Raw genomic sequence first — 20,225 nt, forward strand, 5'->3', positions numbered from 1 at the left:
GATGTGCACAGATTTGAAAATATGGCATTCTAGGGATGCCCAGAAATAGCAGCTACCTCTGTTCCAACGCAACGCAGGGGCAGATACAGGATTTTAAGTTGAAGGTGTGTTAGATGGATGGCTCCTCTGCCGAAAGCTTCAAAAAAAGAATGTCCATAACTTTGGAGTTATGTATGGAAATGTATTTTCAAGTAATCAGGGCCGGCTTGACCTGTATAACTTTGTGTGGTTATGACAGTATTGGCTGACTCAAACCCTCAAAAGTTTTAGGAGTTTACGTTACTTTATGTCTCAAAACATTTTTAAAACCAATCTTATTGTCAAACAAAAATATCACAATTAATAAAAACTAGAACCTTGCATTAAAAAAAAAACATTACGATCTTACTGATCAGGGGTCCTGACCCCCCTCCCTTGGGCAAAAAAAATAAAGAAATAAAAAGAATTCTAGACCCAACTTTCAGGACCAGTGAGAAAAAAAAAAAGAAAATTCAATTCAATTTTTAATTAATGTGTTTTTTACATGCATTTTTTATTTCCCCTATTTTTTTATCATTGGTTTTATGTCTGGTGCTGTGTTTTTATCCATTGTTTCTATTTTATGTTTGTGTTTGTGAATTTCATGAATTTCGTGTTCTGTGTTTAACATTTTAAGCAATTATTGTAATACACTCATATAAAGTACTTTGGCTGTCTGTTTTAATTTTTAATTTATATTTTTATATGTATAAAGAATAAAGAACTTAAATACAAAATTATAAGTCGAGAAAACTCATTTCGCGCCATCTAGGAATCTCGGGGGAGGACCCCCTACCCCCTTTTATTTTTGGGGTTCATTGATTTGTGGAAAAAAGTACCGTATATGTATGCAAAGTATGTATACCGGTACACACATAATAGGCCTATTTACTTTAATAAGAATGAGAAAAAAATTACCTGACCGTTTTCAAGGGGAAAAACCTTGAATTTTGAAGAACTTAAATGTCATTAAAAGACACCTCATAAGTCGGGAAAGCTCATTTTCCGCCATTTAGAAATCAACATTTTCCCATGGAGAACCCGAACCCACTTTTTTCTTTGGAGTTCATTGATTCATACAATCGTTTTCAAGAGGGGGAAAACCTGGAATTTTGAAAGACTTAAATCATTAAAAGACGCCTCTCATTTTCCGCACCATCCAGGAATCAGAATTTATTCCCGGGTGGGGGGGGGGTGAGCCCCCATCTCCCTTTCTTTTTGGAATTTACGGATTCATGAAAAAAAAAACGTATACGCATGCAACTATTTATTTATTTGTATGTACCGTATGTATACACACATAAAAAACAAATGAGAAAAATTTACCTGACAGTTTTCAAGAGGGAAAAGCCTTAAATTTCAGAAGTCGAGAGAGCTCGATTCACGCCATTTAGAAATCGAGATTTCCCGGTGGAACACGGACGCATCATTTTTTTCCCATACAGATGCGGCAGAAATTATAGACGGTGCTTTTTAAAGTCAGTTAGGAGAACGGATATGCATGAATATGCATAGAGACTGTCCCTGGCGAAACAGAGTCAGTGGTGCATCGAGTTCTATGCGTGGATGAACGCTATGGAGTCACTAGCCCAAAATTTCGTAAAATAAGCCTTGGTAGTCAAGACAGTGTAAAAATCTAACTACATTAGACACATTCTGTGTACGCATGGTCTTCGAAAGTATTAATAAAAAACCGTAGGCTAATATTATATTGAATGTGGCACCGTGTTTGAGTAGGTCTAGGCCTACAGTTAGGCTTGTACAGTATGACGTGTGTGTCGTAGCAATAGTATAGTAGTACTTATTCTTAAGGACGTTTAGAAATGCTCTAAAACAAATTACTAGTACTTCGGACACAGTTGACTTACAACTTTACAAATATAAGTTGTTTTTATTTTTTTTTATGAGAAAAAAAATCCATGCCTATTAACAGACAGACAGCGTTTCTGTATTCTTTTGCATGATTCATTGGTTGGTATTTAAGGATTTTTGTAGAACCGCCTGTAAATCAAGCTATTTTTACTTACATCTGATTTTGATCGTTTTAAATATAAAGCTATTCAATATTTAATTGAGTAGACCATGGAGGAAATATATTTCCTCCGTGGGTAGACACAGCCTAAACAATACGTCATGTGTATGAATATCGAAAATTAGTGTCTATAATATACCTGCTTGCTATATAATCTCTGCCTTTATTCATATTGAATATTAACGAAATGTTATTGTAAGAAGTCAACATTAAAACAATACATAGAATTGTACCTGTGTGTCTGAGCATTTCTAAACATTTGTATCCTTTATAATCATAATTGTTACTATACTTTACACTAATCAAATAATCCACCAAATATTCAGCGCTGCCCTTTTATACTTTTAAAGACCATGTTGTACGTAAACACTGCCCAGCAATAGTCAATTATTCTAGTTCACTCTGTATCGACTGTATACACTTCCCTCTCGACCGACTACCAAGATATTTTGGCCTACCTTAACCATAGAGGAATAAGTTTAGTTTCTAAACTAACTTCTCCATGCCATAATGCCACCCTGACACTTGCACGACTTTTGTCCCCGTATTGCGCGCAAAGCATTGTGGCAAGGCGTGCCATTTCAGTGGGGTGAAGCCATGTTTGCGGCCTGTTCGCGCACTGTACAAACATACGTCACACACCATCTACGCATGCGCGGCCAAAAATGGGCCGCAGTGGCACGTATTGACACGTAATGGCACTACACTACTTGTTTACGCATAAGTTAAGTATTGTTCGCGCATGGGTGAAGTCGTCGTGGCAACTTTGGTCACGCTTTGTCCCGCCTTGGCAGCACACTCGCAATACAACGTGCCAAATTCCAGAAACACTTAATTGCAGAGCAGAGAAGGTGTTTATGTCTGGTAACTGCAGGACTCTTACTTCTGAAAGATCAGGAGAAAAGGCAGCAAGAGGAAGAGCATTCTTCATTGACACGCATTGACATGCACTGTCGGCAGTGTTTGCGCCGAGTTCGCGCAGTATTCACGCATGGTTGACGCATACAGCACGAACGTTGATGCGTGCCAATTTTTTTTTTTAATTTTAAAATTCTCACTACGACATGGCACGCATCCCCGCACCCTTCACGTACTCCTCACGCTTGTTTTCCGAAGACTTTAATCAATGGCACGCCGAAGTGCGCGCCAGTGCGGGAAAGAAAATCGTGCAAGTGTCAGGGTGGCTTAACTACGCCGTAGCTTTCATATATTCCACAAGCAGCGAACACTTTCGCGACTCGCGATCGAGAAGTGTCAAGCATGCATGCATTATTCATGTTATCAGTTCACCTAAATGACCTTAGATAGTGCCCTCTATAATTTCTGCCTGAACTGTATTGGGGAAAAATAATGCAACCGGGACCCCTTTCTCATTGGGGTTCATTGATTCATGGAATCATTTTCAAGAGGGGAAAAACCTTGAATTTTGAAGGATTTAAAAGTCCTCAAAAGACACATCAGAATTCGGGAATTCAAGAATCAAATTTTTTTTTAACTGACGCTTATAGCAATGAATTTGGATTTTCCAAATTATAGACCGTAATAGGTATTTCACACACAACTGATTTCCATGTCAGGTCATTAAGATAAGATTAGCAAAACTGATAAGCAAGCTGATTAGCCATCATTGTTGGCCTATCTCTGGAATTTACAAAAATCGTCGGTATCTTGTGTTATTACGCGGACCCTCACTGCGTCGTACGACTGTCGTACGACGCGTCAGTCGACGAATCCAACTTAGCTTCCTGTGTTTTTTAGACCACAATATTACGGATTGGCAATCAAAATAACGTTATTTGGATATCCAATTATTATTTTTGTTTCTGGACGATTACGTCGGACAAACACCCTGGGGTATTTATTGTTGAGTAGAGCTTTTGAGGGGAGGCATTTATTTGCGGAGGGGCGTTTATATTTTGGTCTAAAATTGATACATATATATTCCTCTTAGCCTAATTTCAGTGTAAATGTGTAGTTAATTACAACACATAATTACCATCAAAATGTGTTATTGCTTGGTCATAAAAACTTTCTGACCAACCAGGTCTTCAAAAGCACAGTATGCTTAACTTTCGTTCAATGGTGACGGCAAGATTTGGCAAACAGGGATAAGGCAAACTGGATTCGGCAAACTGGGTTTCGGCAAATTGAGATGTCATGATGTCGGTGAACTGATTCGACAAAATGGGTGTCGGCAAAGTGTCCATTGACTCGGTAAACTTGGATTCGGCAAACTAGGTTTTGACAAACTGGGTGGATATTACAGTGGATCTAGGCCAGAGTTGTGTTGATTTCGGTGAACTGATATTCGGCAACTGTGTTTCGGCAAAGTGTCTATTAACTCGGAAAACTGGTTTTCGGAAAATTGGATTTCGTTAAACATTAAACAGTAATATTTTAAATTTTGACATTATCAAGGCAACTGTACCTACAGCCATTCTACTAAATACTCTTTTTACTTTTCCGCCTCGGCCGCGTTCTGCTTTGTTCGTAAAACCTCTCCATCTTGTTCTGTCCAATACTGTGTTGATTATTTCCTACAGATCCGGTATTGTGTTGGGTTTTGTCGTTAGCGTGGTGATTGGATCTGTAGTATTAATGTCAATAATTGTCTATTGGGAATTTCCAAAATCTTTTCATTGTTGACTTATAATATTACAAACGAAAAACAAACAAAAAGAAGTTATATAAGGGGCTTTGGCTGACCTTTTCTTCATTTCATTTTTGAGCGTCTTCAGCATCAGTACAAGTCGCTGCCAACATAATGGTAGGTTATACAGTTTTTAATTATCTTGTTTTCTACATGTCAATCAAAACGTGTTACTTGTTTATATACAGAAGTAGACTTATGTACAAAAAGCCATAACATAAGGCTTGTGACAGTGAGTGGGTTGAATCCGATCCCATAGAAGGAGACTAACAGTACTGCAATGCTATTTCGATGTGTGTTTGCGTCAAGAAAATGTCATAGGAGTGACGTTTTATTAAGTCACTAAAAGCGAGTTTGGTGGTCTAGTGTAGTTAGAGCACCAGGCTAGTTATCTGAAGGTCATGGGTTCGACTCTCATCCTAATCACTTTACAAATTGTTTTAGCAAGTATTTAAAAACATGTTAAGTATCCAATACGATAGCACTCCAGGTAGGGCAAGCATCTCTACTATTATATTTTCCTGACGCAAACATACAGCGAATTAGATCTAGGATACTTACCGTATTCCCTATTATGTTAATCCTTTTTAATATCCCTGCCAAGAAAATGGTGATGCAGTTTATATTCTACATAATATTTTAAGAACAAAAGTGCCTAGATTTAGTTCAGTACTACTTGCATTTCCAGCTACGTTTGGGGGATCGTACATCACTTTACTACCTCGTTTGTGATTTAGAAGCGACATGTATTTATCCTCCACAACAGGACTGGGAAACTGAAATCATCGAAGTCGGAGCCATTATATTGAATTCAAACCTAGAAAAGGTAAGAATTCGTTTTTCCCTACATGCAGCGTTAAAATAGTACCGTATCCATTCCAGATCAAGGTAAATTAGTGTTTGTAGGCAGGTAGGTTGCCGTATTTAAAGTAATATGCCTAAATTGTGTTTACTATGCGAGTCCGCAGTGGTAATAGTAGTATAAATTGGGTTTTATATTCTATAGCTATTTCATATTTGATGTTATAATTAAATATTAGACCTACTATAAATAAATAAAAATATTTTCAATTAGCATAAAATCCTAGGATAAAGATGGTATAAGTTGTAAATCGTGCTTACCTTGTGACTGGGTCTCACTAATCATCAATAGAAAGTTTGTTCAACGGATGTTTTCTAAACAATTCACAATCACTCATTAACGATTAATCTTATCCCGGATTTTATGTAGGGCCACAGTATTTCAACATAATGATGAATAGGCAACGTTATAGAGCCCTGCCTACCACCACCAATAGATCAAGATCATTTTTTTATCCATCTGTCATTAGGGCACTTAATTCATAGTTTATAGGCCTAATAAGTTTACAATCTGTCTTATTTTTCTCTATGCGTTGCATGAGCCAACTCAATTTCTCTGTATTTCCGATGTTACACATTACTGAATAAATAAATAATGTTGTATTTTCAAATCGAACGCTAATATGTTTACGATGGGGGATCTTACTTCCTTTTTGCAATCTTATTTGGTTATTCAATAATGAGATGTATTGTACTGATACTTGACTAAAGTATGATCTGTTTCACTGAAATTAGGCTCAGTGGCCGTATTTGGAGGTGCATAAGATTCTTTAATAGTCTTTTAAAATGTTATTCATTTAACTATCTATCCAACATTATGAGTTCCTCTGTGTTTTCATATTAGGTCAGTGAATTTCAAGAATATGTCCAACCGGTTATTAATGCAAACTTGACGCCATATTGCCTGGAACTCACGAAAATCACTCAGGTAAGGCAGTAATATTAACTGAAATAGAGGAAAACAGCCTGCTATCCCTGTCATCTAAATAATAAAACGATAGAATTTATTTATACGAGCTCATGGTACATTTTGAATCCAATAGTCTTTTGGCTAGTGAACAAACATTTTCCAAATGTGGACATTATCGAGTAGTGCAAGAATATAGTTACCATTGTAAATTAATTTGTTTTAAAGTTGGGGTTATATAAAAAAAAAAACAACGAAATTCGAATTAAATTAATGAGTAAATTTAATTCATCCCAAGAATTTAAAATAAACTTTATGCAATATTGTTCTGGTATGTTAAAATATAATTATGTATATGTGTAAATATGGAACGACATGGATAATCTAACATGGATAATCGTACATACTAGGAAGAAAAATATTATATAAGTTTTGCCATTGTTGTATTTTAACTTTGTATATTGGTTGTTTTTTTCCTAACTTATTTGCTTTCCAAACTTGGACTTTGATTGAACGTTTAACTTTCTTTAGTGCAATTTAATTATTTGTGAATAAAGAATGATTAAAAACTTTTCATGCTTTTTTTTTCTCATCTCTCAGTTTTATTTTCATATGTTTTTGTTTACTGTACAGTATTGTCTTCCAATGTTTTTCTTCTCTATAGCTGACTTTCTAGTGGAATAATTGTTGTCATAACAATGAAATAAAAGTACGTATTTAACATGAATATTTTGTTTTGCATATAAGGCAGATGTTGACAGAGCAGGCAAATTTCCAGAGGTGTACGGACGGATGTTAACATGGATGAGGGAAAATGGTTTAATACTTCAACCAGTAATGCAAAACTTTACTCTTATCACAGACGGGTATAAATTTCACTCTTTAAAGCCGGGCACTCCCTGCGTCGTACGACCGTCGCACGACGCACGACGAAACCAACTCCGCTTCCTATGAGCGCTAGACAACGAAACGCCGTCTGCTGATTGTCGGTGGTCGTCTGAACGGATCGTCACTAAAAACGATCAGTTGCGCACGCGTCGTCGAGTTGAGTTTTCATAGAGTCGAGTGCCCGGCTTTAAAGATTTACATGTCAATTGTCAATGATAATGTTAATAAAGATGGATGTGATTTGTGAATATTAACATGATGATGAAGGTGATTATGGTGTTGGTGATGTGAAGGAGATGATAATGATGATGATGATGATGATGATAATTTTAATAATGATGATGATAAAAATATTAATAATGATGATAATTATGATGGTAATGATGATGATTGTTTTATTCAAATCTATCACAAATATTTATGAAATTACTATTTTAATAATGATTTTTTTTCTGTGGGACAACACGTGTGTTTGTAGGACACGCCCGTATTCCTAGTCATGTTCCGATTGGTCAGTTTTTAATTGACACTCCATTACTATTATCATCAATATCGTCATTACTGTATCAACATTATGACTATCATGTTCTTTTTAGTGTTTTTGATTGTAACCAGTACATACGATATCAGTGCATACAGTCCAAGCTCAAGTATCCGGAATGGGCAAAAAGTTTTGGCAACATAAAAAAACACTTCACCAAAGTTCTACCACATACGCGGAAGGCTGATAAGAAATCGAATAGTATCACTGAAATGTTGGCAATTTTAAGTATGATATATAGCAACAATTATGTTAATTATGTTCATTTTATAATTTATAATAACAAAAATTATATTTAATCCAGTTATTGATAATGTTTACTTTAATATTTATTTTTCCGTCTAAACTCGAACTTTTGTATCCTTAAGCTTATGGTTCAAGTGCACCCTCACTAATCATGACGAAAATGCTTTGTAAACGAGAAGATACATTACTACCGGCTAAATAAACACTGCCTAATGTTTGTAATTCTATATATGTATTCCACAGACATTCCAATGGATGGTCAGCTCCATCGAGCCTTAGATGACGCAAAACTTGTTGTGAAGATAATGAAAGGTCTTCGAAAATTTCGTCCTAGATTCGAATTTCGGTCAAACGAAATATTAAGAACGAATTGGGAAGTAAGATTTTTCACTTAAAAAGCGAATGATGTGCATTGGTCGTGTAGTGAAATATATAGATATGTCAAAATTGTTCAAAGACAGGCAAGTCTACTAATGAATGTTAGGGAAAATCAACTATTAGTTTTGTGTCGTGTTCTGGTATATTTGCAAATGCAGCCGCATTCCTAATGACAAACAATAGATGGATACGATAATACACGATATAATCTTTATTGTCAAATTAACTTCCGTTCCATTTGAGATATGTTTTGCATTGTATACTCAAGTAAGTGACAGAAATAGCCATACATCATTGTTAAATATAAGAAAAAGTATGCCTCCTGCAAGATTTAAACTCAATATTAAATATGCATGCAGATCACCCTCTAGTTGTAAAGACCAGAAAGTGGTCTTTAACTCAAGACAAATCAAATACTTTTATTTTATACAATTGATATAATACAAGATGCAGAATAAAATACAGTAATTGAAACACATAAATTGTATAGACGGAGGCTACAATAAATTTCTGCAAATGAGTCTTGTATTTATACACTTATGTGGCCCAAGTGAACGTTCAACGTTTATTTTTATGAAAATATTTTATTTAAAAAAAATTAAGACCAAAGCTGCTTAAGACCATGAAACCCCTGGTTCAAAAAGTGGTCTTTAACTCAAATCAAATCAAATATACTTTTATTTCTATACAATTGATATAATACAAGATGCTGAATAATATACAGGAATTGAAACACGTAACCAAAAGGTCCACTGAATAATCTCAGATAAGATAGTATAATACATACTCCAAGTATCGAAATGCACGCCATCCTGTCGGGATTCAATATTTCGACATTAATTATGTCATCATCAGGAATCACATAAATTGTATAGACGGAGGCTACAATAAATTCAGCAAAGGAGACCTGTTTTTTAATAAAGCCCTATTTCCTGAGGCTAAATTTTCTAAAGATTGTTGCTCATGATCTAAATTCACGAGAAAACTCACGACACTAGCACAAAAACAATTGCTGGATAGTTCAGTAAAAGATCGAGTAAGGCCTAAGAACCACTTTTGTAACCATCAACCCCTGTAAAATCCCCTCATCAGATTTAATCCTGTAAATTAGGCTACAAATGCTAGGAAGTACCAAATAGAAGCAGAAGACTAAAAACAATCTGTTATAATAGGAATTTTATTTAAGATGTCTTGTAAAGTTGATATACAGTACTTCGAGCTAGCAGAATATGAAGCTATTGACACGTTGTGTATCTATTTCTTACTTCAATTTTATAATTAATAAAGACTGTAGAATGGTTTATGAGCTGTCATCAATTTAGTATAGGTATCACATCAAGAAATAGACATCAGAATAAGGAATATAACTTATTGTAATAATATTAGACTATAATACATAAATATTATTCACAATAATGAATTTGAGACCAGCGCCTAACCACGTTAGTGGTAAAAGAACACAGCCTGTCAGAAAATAGTTTGGGGTATTTTAAGTCATACGAACATTGAGTAAAATTCATAGCTCAAGGTGCATCGTCCTCTCTTTACATATTGTGAAATGTAACTCAAGCGGATATTAGGCCACAATGGCAATATTTTAGGAAATGTAATGAAAGCAAAATCGAGATTTTGGAAAAGAAATAATAAATTATTCTAAAATTAACCTGGAAAGAATTAGCTTAAATGTTTAAAAGTTAGTAGTAACCCACTGCACTCGAGACGTTTCATTTCTTGTTGTTTTTAAAATTCCACTTGACGAGATTCTGCAGAAATACAGAATCTTACTAATTTGATCAAACATTATTATCATACATCGGTAAATATTGCAAAATACATTGCACGATTAATATCTACGGAATTAAACGCGCAAGGAAGATATGAGATAGGGCACCCTTCATTTCATGTTTATCTCTTGGCAAATTTCTATTATTAATCAACCTTATTATGCAATAGCATTAGAGATACCCACTGCACTAGAGACTTTTTATTTCTTGTGGTTGTTTTTAAAAGTCCTCTTGACGAGATTCTGCAGAAATACATAATCATGCCACGCTTATAGCAACTTTTACTATTGCACAATGAACGTATTGGACCTATTACTGTTATCAATTTCGTGCAAATATAGACTTTGACAATACATACTTATTTGATCGAACCTTATCCACATCAGTAAATATTGCAAAATACGTAATTACAAATAAAGCTTAGGTATACAATTTATAGCCCCATTCCCGGAAAGATTTCAGTTGTTAAGAAAAATCTGATTTTTATGTATGTTATAAAGATTTATAGATGTAATACGAAATTGCTAATTAAACTGAGCATTCCTAAACATGAAAAAATCTGAAATTAGTAATTGGAATTTCTTTTGTGTTCCACACAAAAAAATAAATGCGAATGGATTTTTCATGCTTGATTTTGTGATAGGTCTGCGAAGAAACATGGTAGGCGCCGAAAACATTAGCCTATCAAACCACTGCTAGGCTAAGCCTAGCCTTACCTCGATTTAGGTTCTGTTATCACACATAAAAATGGCCGACATAATATTTTACGTTGCTAGTATTGATAACATTTCATAGGAATTATTTCAAATCTTTAAAAAAAAAAGATTCTGACTGAGACTTTGACAATTAAACAAACATAAGTTTAGGCCTACTCGATCGATCGCAGTGTGCGAGATGCGATTCTGCATGCAAAGCAGCGTGACCACTCACAATTTTTGATATACCCAATGACTGGGTCGAAATTACCCAAGATTCAGCAAAAATTGCCCAAAATTACCCAAGCTTCTTGAAAATGCATTACAATTTGAAAAACACGTGTTTTTCGCATGTATAGTTTCCCTTTTAGTTCAATTTATAAACCATTTTTTCATTGTAATTGTTTGTGTATTATTAAAATTATTACGGATAGAAAAATACGCCCTCAGTCGGCCAGTGTTATCAGTAGATCAGTGATCAAGTTTTTTATGTAATGGCATAAATTAGGTAAGATCAATGGCAACGCAAATCACAAATAAACAGTTTTGAAGCCATGTTTATAGCTATTCTCAGTCAATTAACAATAATATGTGCACTTCATTGAGTTTTGCTCACTTGAATGGACTGAAATGTACTTTGTTACTTCTTAATTCTTTTTCTTCTTTGACAAAAATATATTTTTTTTAATTTTCTTAGTAAAAATAAAATACCTAAGAACCCAAGACCAAGTCAATACCCAAGATCTTGGGTAAATACCCAAGCAGTGGTCACGCTGCTGCAAAGTACAAAAACTAAAGATCTTATAAACACAAGATAGCGTTCTCCGCGAATTACGCGTAACAAATAAAAGCGTCGGTGAAGGTTCAAAAGTTTCCAATTTAGCAAGAGGGCGCCGTTCATGCGCTATTATACCAAAGAGAAAAAGCTTAGTATTCAGCTTTGGAAGAGGGCGTCCTATCTGTTGCCATGGATCTGAGATGGTTCCTGTTCTGCTGTTCACAGGATTGATACCCTAAGGTAAAGTCGCGCGGTGTACGGTGTGGTAAGAGCGGTCAAGGGTCAAAAGTTTCCAATTTAGCAAGAGGGCGCCATTCATGCCTTATTACAGAATGTCAGTACTATTGAAGATGTGTATAAGAGACAGGGTTTAATGCAAAGATCTTATAAACACAAGATAGCGTTCTCCGCGATTTACGCGTAACAAATAGAAGCGTCGGTCAAGGTTCAAAAGTTTCCCATTTAGCAAGAGGGCGCCATTCAAGCGCTATTACCGAAGAGAAAAAGTAATAAGTTTTTGAAGAGGGCGTCCTATTTGTTGCCATGGATCTGAGATGGTTCCTGTTCTGCTGTTCACAGGCGGTGTACTGTATGGTCAGATCAGAGCGGTCAAGGGTCAAAAGTTTCCAATTTAGCAAGAGGGCGCCATTCATGCCTTATTACAGAATTTGCACGCGTAAATCCCGGAGAACGCTATCTTGTGTTTATAAGATCTTTGACAAAAACCAATTTCATTAAAGAGGGCGCACTTTATTGATTGTATAACGTATAAGTAAAAGCGAGAGCATTCCAGCGGATGCGATCTACAACCTCCGAATTTGCCTAGTAACGAAGAATTCGTCTAGAAAATGGTAATCTTCTATGAGAAATAGTCTGTATTTCTCTTCTTTTTTTTATTCTTTTGCGTAAAACTAAAATTTATACCAATATCTTTCCATTGTTTATAATAAATAGAGTAATGCACATGCATTTTTTTCTATAAAAATAGTGAAATTTTGAAGGTAAGGGGCTTAAGTTAAGCGTAGGTATACAAGTTAAGTGATTTGCAAAGAAGTAGGAAAATACATTAGGGACCGAACCTGTCGTTTCGAGACTCACGAACATTATCAAGTGAATGAGTGTCTTTAGTAAGTCTAGATGCTTGAATTAAAATGTTATTTCACCCAAGCCCAGAAATACAAATCATCTGATATCATCATAGAGTAGTCACCTTATTCTAAAAATGCAACGCTCATCAAAATAAAATATTTCTCTTAGTCTAATCTTGTTATATTTCAAGCCTAAACAATAAGAACTACAGTAGGCCTACGTCAAAGTTCTGCCAAGAAAGCAAGTAGGGCCTACAACCTCCCAGCCGGCGCACGTTTCTGGATTAAATTTCGTTGAAAACAATGTTTTGACTAGATGTCAGAACATACACTAGGGTTTCTGTATAGTATGCGCCTAGTTTAAATAACATATATTAAAAATCACTAATCTATTTTATCAACGTTACTGGTCGTTGTCGTATTTAATGCAATGAAACATTCTAAAATAATGTAGGCCGGCTATATACATTTAGATCTACAAATTTTGTTATCGGTAGTTATATAGGGTATAATGGCATAACAAATGCACGTTATGGTTTGATGGGTGTGACAATAGATAAACTTTAGCAAAGATAAACTTTAGCAAGTTATCTCCTCAAATCGTGTGTATCTTAAAAACTCACTACACTATCCAGCGGTGGCGCCAGCGTGGGAGGGGGTTAGGGTGGGGGAGAGATGGCCTCCCGTCGGGGAGAAAAACTACAATTAGTCGGGAATATATATATATATAGTAGACCCAAAATCCGATTAAATAAGCCCTTGAAACCCCTAAATTGTCATACATACTTTTTTTCGTCGGATACATCGGCCTCCCCTTTGGGCAAACCCTGGTGCCACGTACTAACACTATCACAATGCTAATTCTTGATTTCGTTCTTAACTTATAATGTTATGAATTTATATTAATACGATTGCTATCAGACACTCAAATGTTTAAGTCAGATAACTAATGCTTATCGCTTAGTTTTAAAAAACAGACATAACATAAATTTAACTTCATACAGAATTCAGGCGTTTACACTACTTTATCGAATGTGTAGAGAACAAACCAAACAGATCATTAGCATCACATGCTACGAAACAGTTAAGAGTGTGCAAATTCATCTAAGCTCTGAATTTTTGTCTCCATGTGTGGCATTCAAAAACGCTTCTAAACGCATGCAATTTTCAGTTCCCGGCATTTTTTCAGTGAGACAGTTCTACACCTATAATACTTAAGACTTCCGAGTAGTTTGTTGTGAATATTGACTTTCTATTTGTGCAGTCAAGTAGGCTACAATTGGCATAGTTTCTTTCGAAATGGGAAACAACTGGTATTCAGCCAGAATTTATACTCGATGTTTTTTAATTGAAGGCACGAATTGCTATTCACACATAATTATTGAATACTGTAAATAAAATGGCTATAACGTTGACCAAAACATGAATGGTATCATAGTAATAACCATTAATGTTTGTAACATCGCCAAATATAATATAGATAATAGTATATTGTTTATATATTATAATAATCACTCTCAATCAATGTCCTTGTGTGTCCCTTTTTTTTTCTATTTATTTTTTTTACAACAGAGTAGGATTGTCACATCCTGCGATCCACAATTTGACACCTGCGAATTCACCAAATGAACTAAATACACTGTATATTAAATTTGAGAGACGTATTCGGCCCACCCCAATTTGGTTTGCATTGAAATCGACGGCTAAGAGCATCAATTAACGTTGTACAAAATGAAGGCCAAAATATGTGGGAACTGAAATTTCTGTGACTGTCGAACAGTGGCCCATGTGGCTTAACAGGCACTTTACGCAAGATGACGGGGAGCCGTCGACAACGGGAATTCGGGTTAAGCGTTTAGGCCTACTGTGGTCTTCACGATCTGATGAGCACAAACCCACCATCCACCCGTCTTCCCGCCCTGTTGCGTTAAATGCGTACTAATTGCAGAAGAATGGTATATTTTGATTTTTGTGCTTTCGTGTCAGAAACTAATATCAAGGCAAAAGCTGAATATCAATATATTATTGCTGTTTTTATTGTTGTTAATTATTGTTATTATTATTATTATTATTATTATTATTATTATTATTATTATTATTATTATTATTATTATTATTATTACTATTATTATTATTAGTATTATTATTCCTATTATTTAATATTGTTTATTTATATTATTATTTATTATTGGTGGCCATGTCTTAAATTTTGTTTTACAAACTTATTTTGACCTACTGCACACTTTTTTTTTGTTTATAAAATGCAATTTCAATTGTAATATTTATCGTTGATTAATTTATATTTATGTGTATGTGGTAAAAAACAATAAAATAAACAAACAAACAAATCTACGAAAGCATTGTTGTGATCGGTTGATTCGCTTATGCACGGTGTATTATAGATTTTTATCTTTCCTGTCTTGGTGTAGTATCCAATGTTTCTTCTTTTTCTTCATAATTGTGTAGAGTGTTCTTCCATCTTTTTATGCTGCACTGACTACGGTAATACTAATTATCACATTACCTTACATTACCAATGAATATAGATTCCATTGATAAATGAGTCGGCCATGATGCGTAAGTGATTGATAATGTAATAAGCGACATTAAAGCCACCCACACACATACATTACTGTCAATATTTTGTATATATTTGCAGTATACCATTGCACCATAAAACCACCACTCCATAAACATAGCTAGTATTTTTGACAACGCAACACCGTTTGCTGATTGTCGGTTGTAGTCTGAGCGGAACGTTGCGCGCGCGTGACGGCGTTGCGTAATCCATAATGATCGCGTCGGCTTTTAGCCTTAAGCCCTGTCCACACTATCAATTTTGATTTGACAAAAAAGAGTGACCTGCCTAAACATGGTCAGGATGACAACAAATCATGGCCGTATATAGGCACATCATGACTATATAATATGTGAATACAGTTTTTTGTTAAAAAAAAAAAAATTTAGACAGAGCTTTACAGTTTTTCAATTACATTATTTATAGAACATGTTCGCGAAATTTGAAATGAAAAATTCCGATAACTTGGCAACTACAACTCAGGGGGACTTTCAGAGAGCCAACGCATCGCGCTACATAGTTATGCAGTGTGCGTGCTGCTAGGCAGCCGGAATTCCTTCAATGAGTTGGCGTCGCTGTTTCAAAATAAACCCGATAAAAAAAAGTATTGTCTATAGAGCTGCCCACATGAATAAACACAATGCGCTGCTTTACAAAGTGTAATGTCAAATAAAATATTGAATATTATATTCCAACATATACTTTGTAAATCAGTACGTAAAAAGCGCACATATAACTCAAAAGAGAATATAATTTTTTTCTGTTTAAATTTATTCTATTAGTCTTTTTTAAATTGAAAATGATGTTCCAATTCTTACAAAAAACCAGTATCGATTGATCAACAATCAAAATCTACATAAATTTATAAATTATTAAGATAATAATTATGTTTGCAAGGTGTGAATACATAATGGCATTGATAAAAATACAAATTAGATAACCAGCAATGCATATAAATATTATCTATTAACCACTGTTGTTCGCAATAAATATATATATTAGATAGAATAGATTACTAAAATTAATGTTTGTACAATTATTTCCATAATTGATAAATTCAACTGATTTACCCTGACTGTCTTCCAATCCACAATTTATGTATCATACTTAGCATATACGATACGTTTATACACAAATGTTAGCAATAATAAAGAGGAATAGACAATTAAATACAAAAAAAAATAAATAAGTAAATAAAAATACCTTGTGATTCGCAATAAATAATAATAATTATAATAATTAGATTAATAAAATTGATGTCAATTACTATAATTAATAAATTCAACTGAATTTTCCTAACACTCTTCCCATCCACAATATAGCATAGGCCTACTAAGCATAAACGTTCATACAAAAATGTCAGCAATTATTAAATAAAGAATAAAACAAATAAATACAATAAACATAAAAAAAATAAGAAAGTTTATAAAGAATAAAAATTTTGATAAATATAAAAAAAACCCCATTGCAACATTATGATCTAAATCGAATTACAAGTCAATACTAATAACATGGAATGCATACGAATAAATTAATTAATTTTTGGTATAATAGCTTATTTTAGAAAGGGTATAGTGGTTATGATCTTTTACTGCAGTCGTACTTCATAAAAGTTGCCCGCTTTTTGTGTTTATTTGACTCTCCAGACAGCGTTGGCGTTCCATCGGATGTGACAGTGAGGTACTGACCGGTTGCTATGTTGCTGAAGACGGTACCCTTGAAAGTGTGACTTTCAAGCCAGTGACAATAATTGCTTTCCATATGATTATCACATTTCTAGAAAGTTGAAGAAAAGTAGTTTTAGTATTAAATTTACTATTAAAAAAATATTGCGTACAACTTGTTATCGAAGTTCGCTGGTAATTTAGTTTATTGGTGTTAAGTTTAGTTAGGGCACTTTAACAATTTCATGTGAATTTTTATAAACTTCGCTCTGAAACATTGCCCTTAGATAGTAAAGTTTCTAGATGGTCTGATGACATTAATGGCTTATGCAATCTTTGTAATACAAATAATGAAGAGGACATTTACTATTTATTTACTTGTCCTGCTCTCCTAAACATACGTTTAGATGAGTTAATTAAACTTGAATTTATATTAAGTAAGTCAGAATATTGATGTTTAGGATCAATTCTTGAACTCTAATATTAATATTAAATCAAGTTAAATCTTAGGCTTTACTGCTCTTTACTCTGACACAAGAAATCGAGAAAAAGATCAGAACTTATTAACCATTTATAAGCCTTGTCGTAGATTAAGATCCTGTGCTGATTCATTTGTATTCAATCAATTTTGTTTAACCCTACTTTATTTATTGTAGAGTTAGGTGGTGGTACAGGTGGCTCTTCGAAATATGTGGGGGGGGGGGGAGATGATGAAATGTTTTTCCTTCTCATGTTTTTTTAGGAGCTACCTGCCTCATCAGTAGCTCTAATACATGTCTTTTTTTTTAGTACTTAAGAATTACATGTTTTGTTTATTAATTTTGTAATTTTTTGTATCATTTTGTAGTTAAGAATTTTTTAATTTGTTTGTATTTTATTTCACTTTGAACTCACCAAAGGATTTTTGAGTCCCACCGATCTAAATGTGTATGTTCTAATGAATACTATTGCCGGTTTTTAAACGTGTTTTGCAACATAATCATTACCACCACCATCACTTTATTATTTTTTTTAATAACCTTTTTTTATACATTTGATATATATTTTATATTTTAATACTATAACAACTGTGTAGGCAGATCGGAAATCCCCTTGAACATTCAAACATTGTTCAAATACGTTAAAAAAGTTATCAACTTCTAATAAAACAGATTCAGAATATTTATTTCTTTGTTCATTTAGATGCTTTTTACTATAAAGACTTTCTAAAGACGCGATGTCATCTGTAATATCGCGTCGGCAAAAGAAGTCAACCCGGCTTTGGAGACTATACAAAATCTAGTGGCGCGCAGAATGGACCTTCCCTGAGTGTCAGTCAAACTTAACAACTAGCTACCAGAAAAGAAAGAAGCAGGAATACGCGCTTATCCCCAAAAAACACCACATGTTTGAGTATGTTTACACATTCGTTTCATGGGACTAGCCTAACTTGCAACATCATCCAAGATGCCGTGTTTTTCGTAGGTCCACAATGTTTTAGTTGGAAGCTAATAACATATTTATAATGTACATAAAATAAATGACGTGTTTTGCCAAACATATAAAGTGTATCGGCAAATTTGAAAATGTATCGAAAGAAAGGATATGCTAAAGCTCAGCAATCAAGTTAATTTACCTGTACTGTTGTGAGAGTGTTGTTTAACACCGCAATATACTTTCCAGAATGGCAAGCCTGTATTTTCAAGTAGTACAGTCCGACTGATGAAAATTGTAAGTAATCTAAAGCAAAATAAAAACAATTGACACTCTGATAAAGTCAGCAAGACTTAACAGGCAATACGTCTCACAATTTTTCATTATATAATATTATATTTTTTGGTTTCTTTTCGTCTTATTATTAGTAATATTACTATCAATAATGGTGTTTGAATATTAAGGTTTATGACCGACATTTATTATTACAACCTGGTAACATTTGACCGTGCACCAGTGAAAATGAGTTTACAGGCATTGGCCTATGTGATGAAAAACAGTTTGTTATACAATTGATACTAATTTTAACTACACTTTTTATATTATATATGTTTTTGTGCTATATATCAATATACCTTTCTGTCCAATGCTCTGAGATGTTTGCATCCGACCTTCTTCATTTGCTGATAAAAAATACTGGGTCATACTCCTTAGCAAACACTGGTATCTGTTAGCGTCACATACACTCTTAGGAAAAGAAGGGCCACTACCAGAAGCCACAACAGCCGATGTTTCTGCAGAATTATATTGTAAAATGTCGACTAAATTGCTGTCCATTGGCCTAGCGATTGAGTTACTTACACAGCCAAGTGCTACAAGTAGTGCTACGAGAAAGCTGGATATCGTCTGCGTAAGCATGGTTGTGATGATCGCTTGTTTCGCTTGTACACGGTGTATCTAGGATTTATATTTTTCCTGTCTTGTTGTTAGTATTCTCTATGACAAAACTCTTTCACCAGTCGACTTATATAGAATAAATGTGTTCCGGCAGAAGTTACGTTATAATATTATAGCCTTGAGTAATATTTAACTCTTAATTCCCACCCCGGAAAAAAAAATCATCAAACTTAAACAATAAACAACCCGGTCACACGCCTCCTGCATTGCAACAGGCATCGATAGCCTATAACAATCAATCCAACCTGACGTAGAAGAAAGATCGTACTGGCATTTGCATATTAATTCTGGAAGATGTAACTACTGTTTAAGCAACTTAATGAATATAAAGAAAATGTTGTCATGTTGATAGAAAGTTTGACATTGTTTCAATTAAATTTCAACGAATAAGATCGTTAACCGAGAAAATATCAACATTAGGATAGACACGGGTTCTTATGGTTACGGATGCTAATTACTTACAGACAGAAATTAATTGTGGAATACGGTTATTTACTAAGGAGACATGCCTTCGTGCTTTCAATAAAAACATTAGGTCTACTTAATCTAAAAGTAGGTTAAATCAGAGAACTCCTTATTCCGACCTTTTAATGTAAACTGCATAGGTTATTGACCAGTCAGAGGTAATAGCCTAAATCGGTATAAAACTTCAAAGGCTCATATAATTTTTGAACAAAAAGCTTTAGAGAATATCACTTTTTAATCAATTGTAATACATTAAATTTCGTCGACGTATACAGGTAAAGT

At 34.2% G+C, this 20,225-nt stretch overlaps 2 protein-coding genes across 7 annotated transcripts in view; one reads left to right on the forward strand and one right to left on the reverse strand.

The window, feature by feature from the left end:
* Nucleotides 1-10,184, forward strand: part of LOC117109368 (3'-5' exoribonuclease 1-like) — an 11,905-nt gene extending 1,721 nt beyond the window's left edge. For 2 of the 6 annotated variants that reach the window (XM_033251711.1, XM_033251702.1), the window contains exons 2-7: nt 4,789-4,817; nt 5,389-5,526; nt 6,406-6,489; nt 7,216-7,334; nt 7,953-8,125; nt 8,387-10,184. In XM_033251711.1, coding sequence (XP_033107602.1) covers nt 4,815-4,817; nt 5,389-5,526; nt 6,406-6,489; nt 7,216-7,334; nt 7,953-8,125; nt 8,387-8,538 — 669 coding nt within the window. In that variant the 5' untranslated portion in view covers nt 4,789-4,814 and the 3' untranslated portion in view covers nt 8,539-10,184. Of the gene's footprint in view, nt 1-3,295; nt 4,818-5,388; nt 5,527-6,405; nt 6,490-7,215; nt 7,335-7,952; nt 8,126-8,386 lie in introns of those variants that run through there. The other 4 variants (XM_033251696.1, XM_033251688.1, XM_033251681.1 and 1 more) reach the window with 4 other exon arrangements.
* Nucleotides 10,185-16,197: 6,013 nt separating this feature from the next.
* LOC117109398 lies at nt 16,198-19,713 on the reverse strand. Its single transcript, XM_033251735.1, has 3 exons — nt 19,157-19,713; nt 18,724-18,827; nt 16,198-17,220 (listed from the first exon to the last, which is right to left on the reverse strand). The coding sequence occupies exons 1-3, from the start codon at nt 19,437-19,439 to the stop codon at nt 17,023-17,025; spliced, it is 585 nt and encodes a 194-aa protein (XP_033107626.1). The 5' UTR covers nt 19,440-19,713; the 3' UTR covers nt 16,198-17,022.
* Nucleotides 19,714-20,225: the final 512 nt, after the last annotated feature.

Source organism: Anneissia japonica, unplaced genomic scaffold, assembly GCF_011630105.1.
Source record: "Anneissia japonica isolate Jap-2015-1 unplaced genomic scaffold, ASM1163010v1 scaffold26_len2425191_cov177, whole genome shotgun sequence".
NCBI lineage: Eukaryota > Metazoa > Echinodermata > Crinoidea > Comatulida > Comatulidae > Anneissia > Anneissia japonica.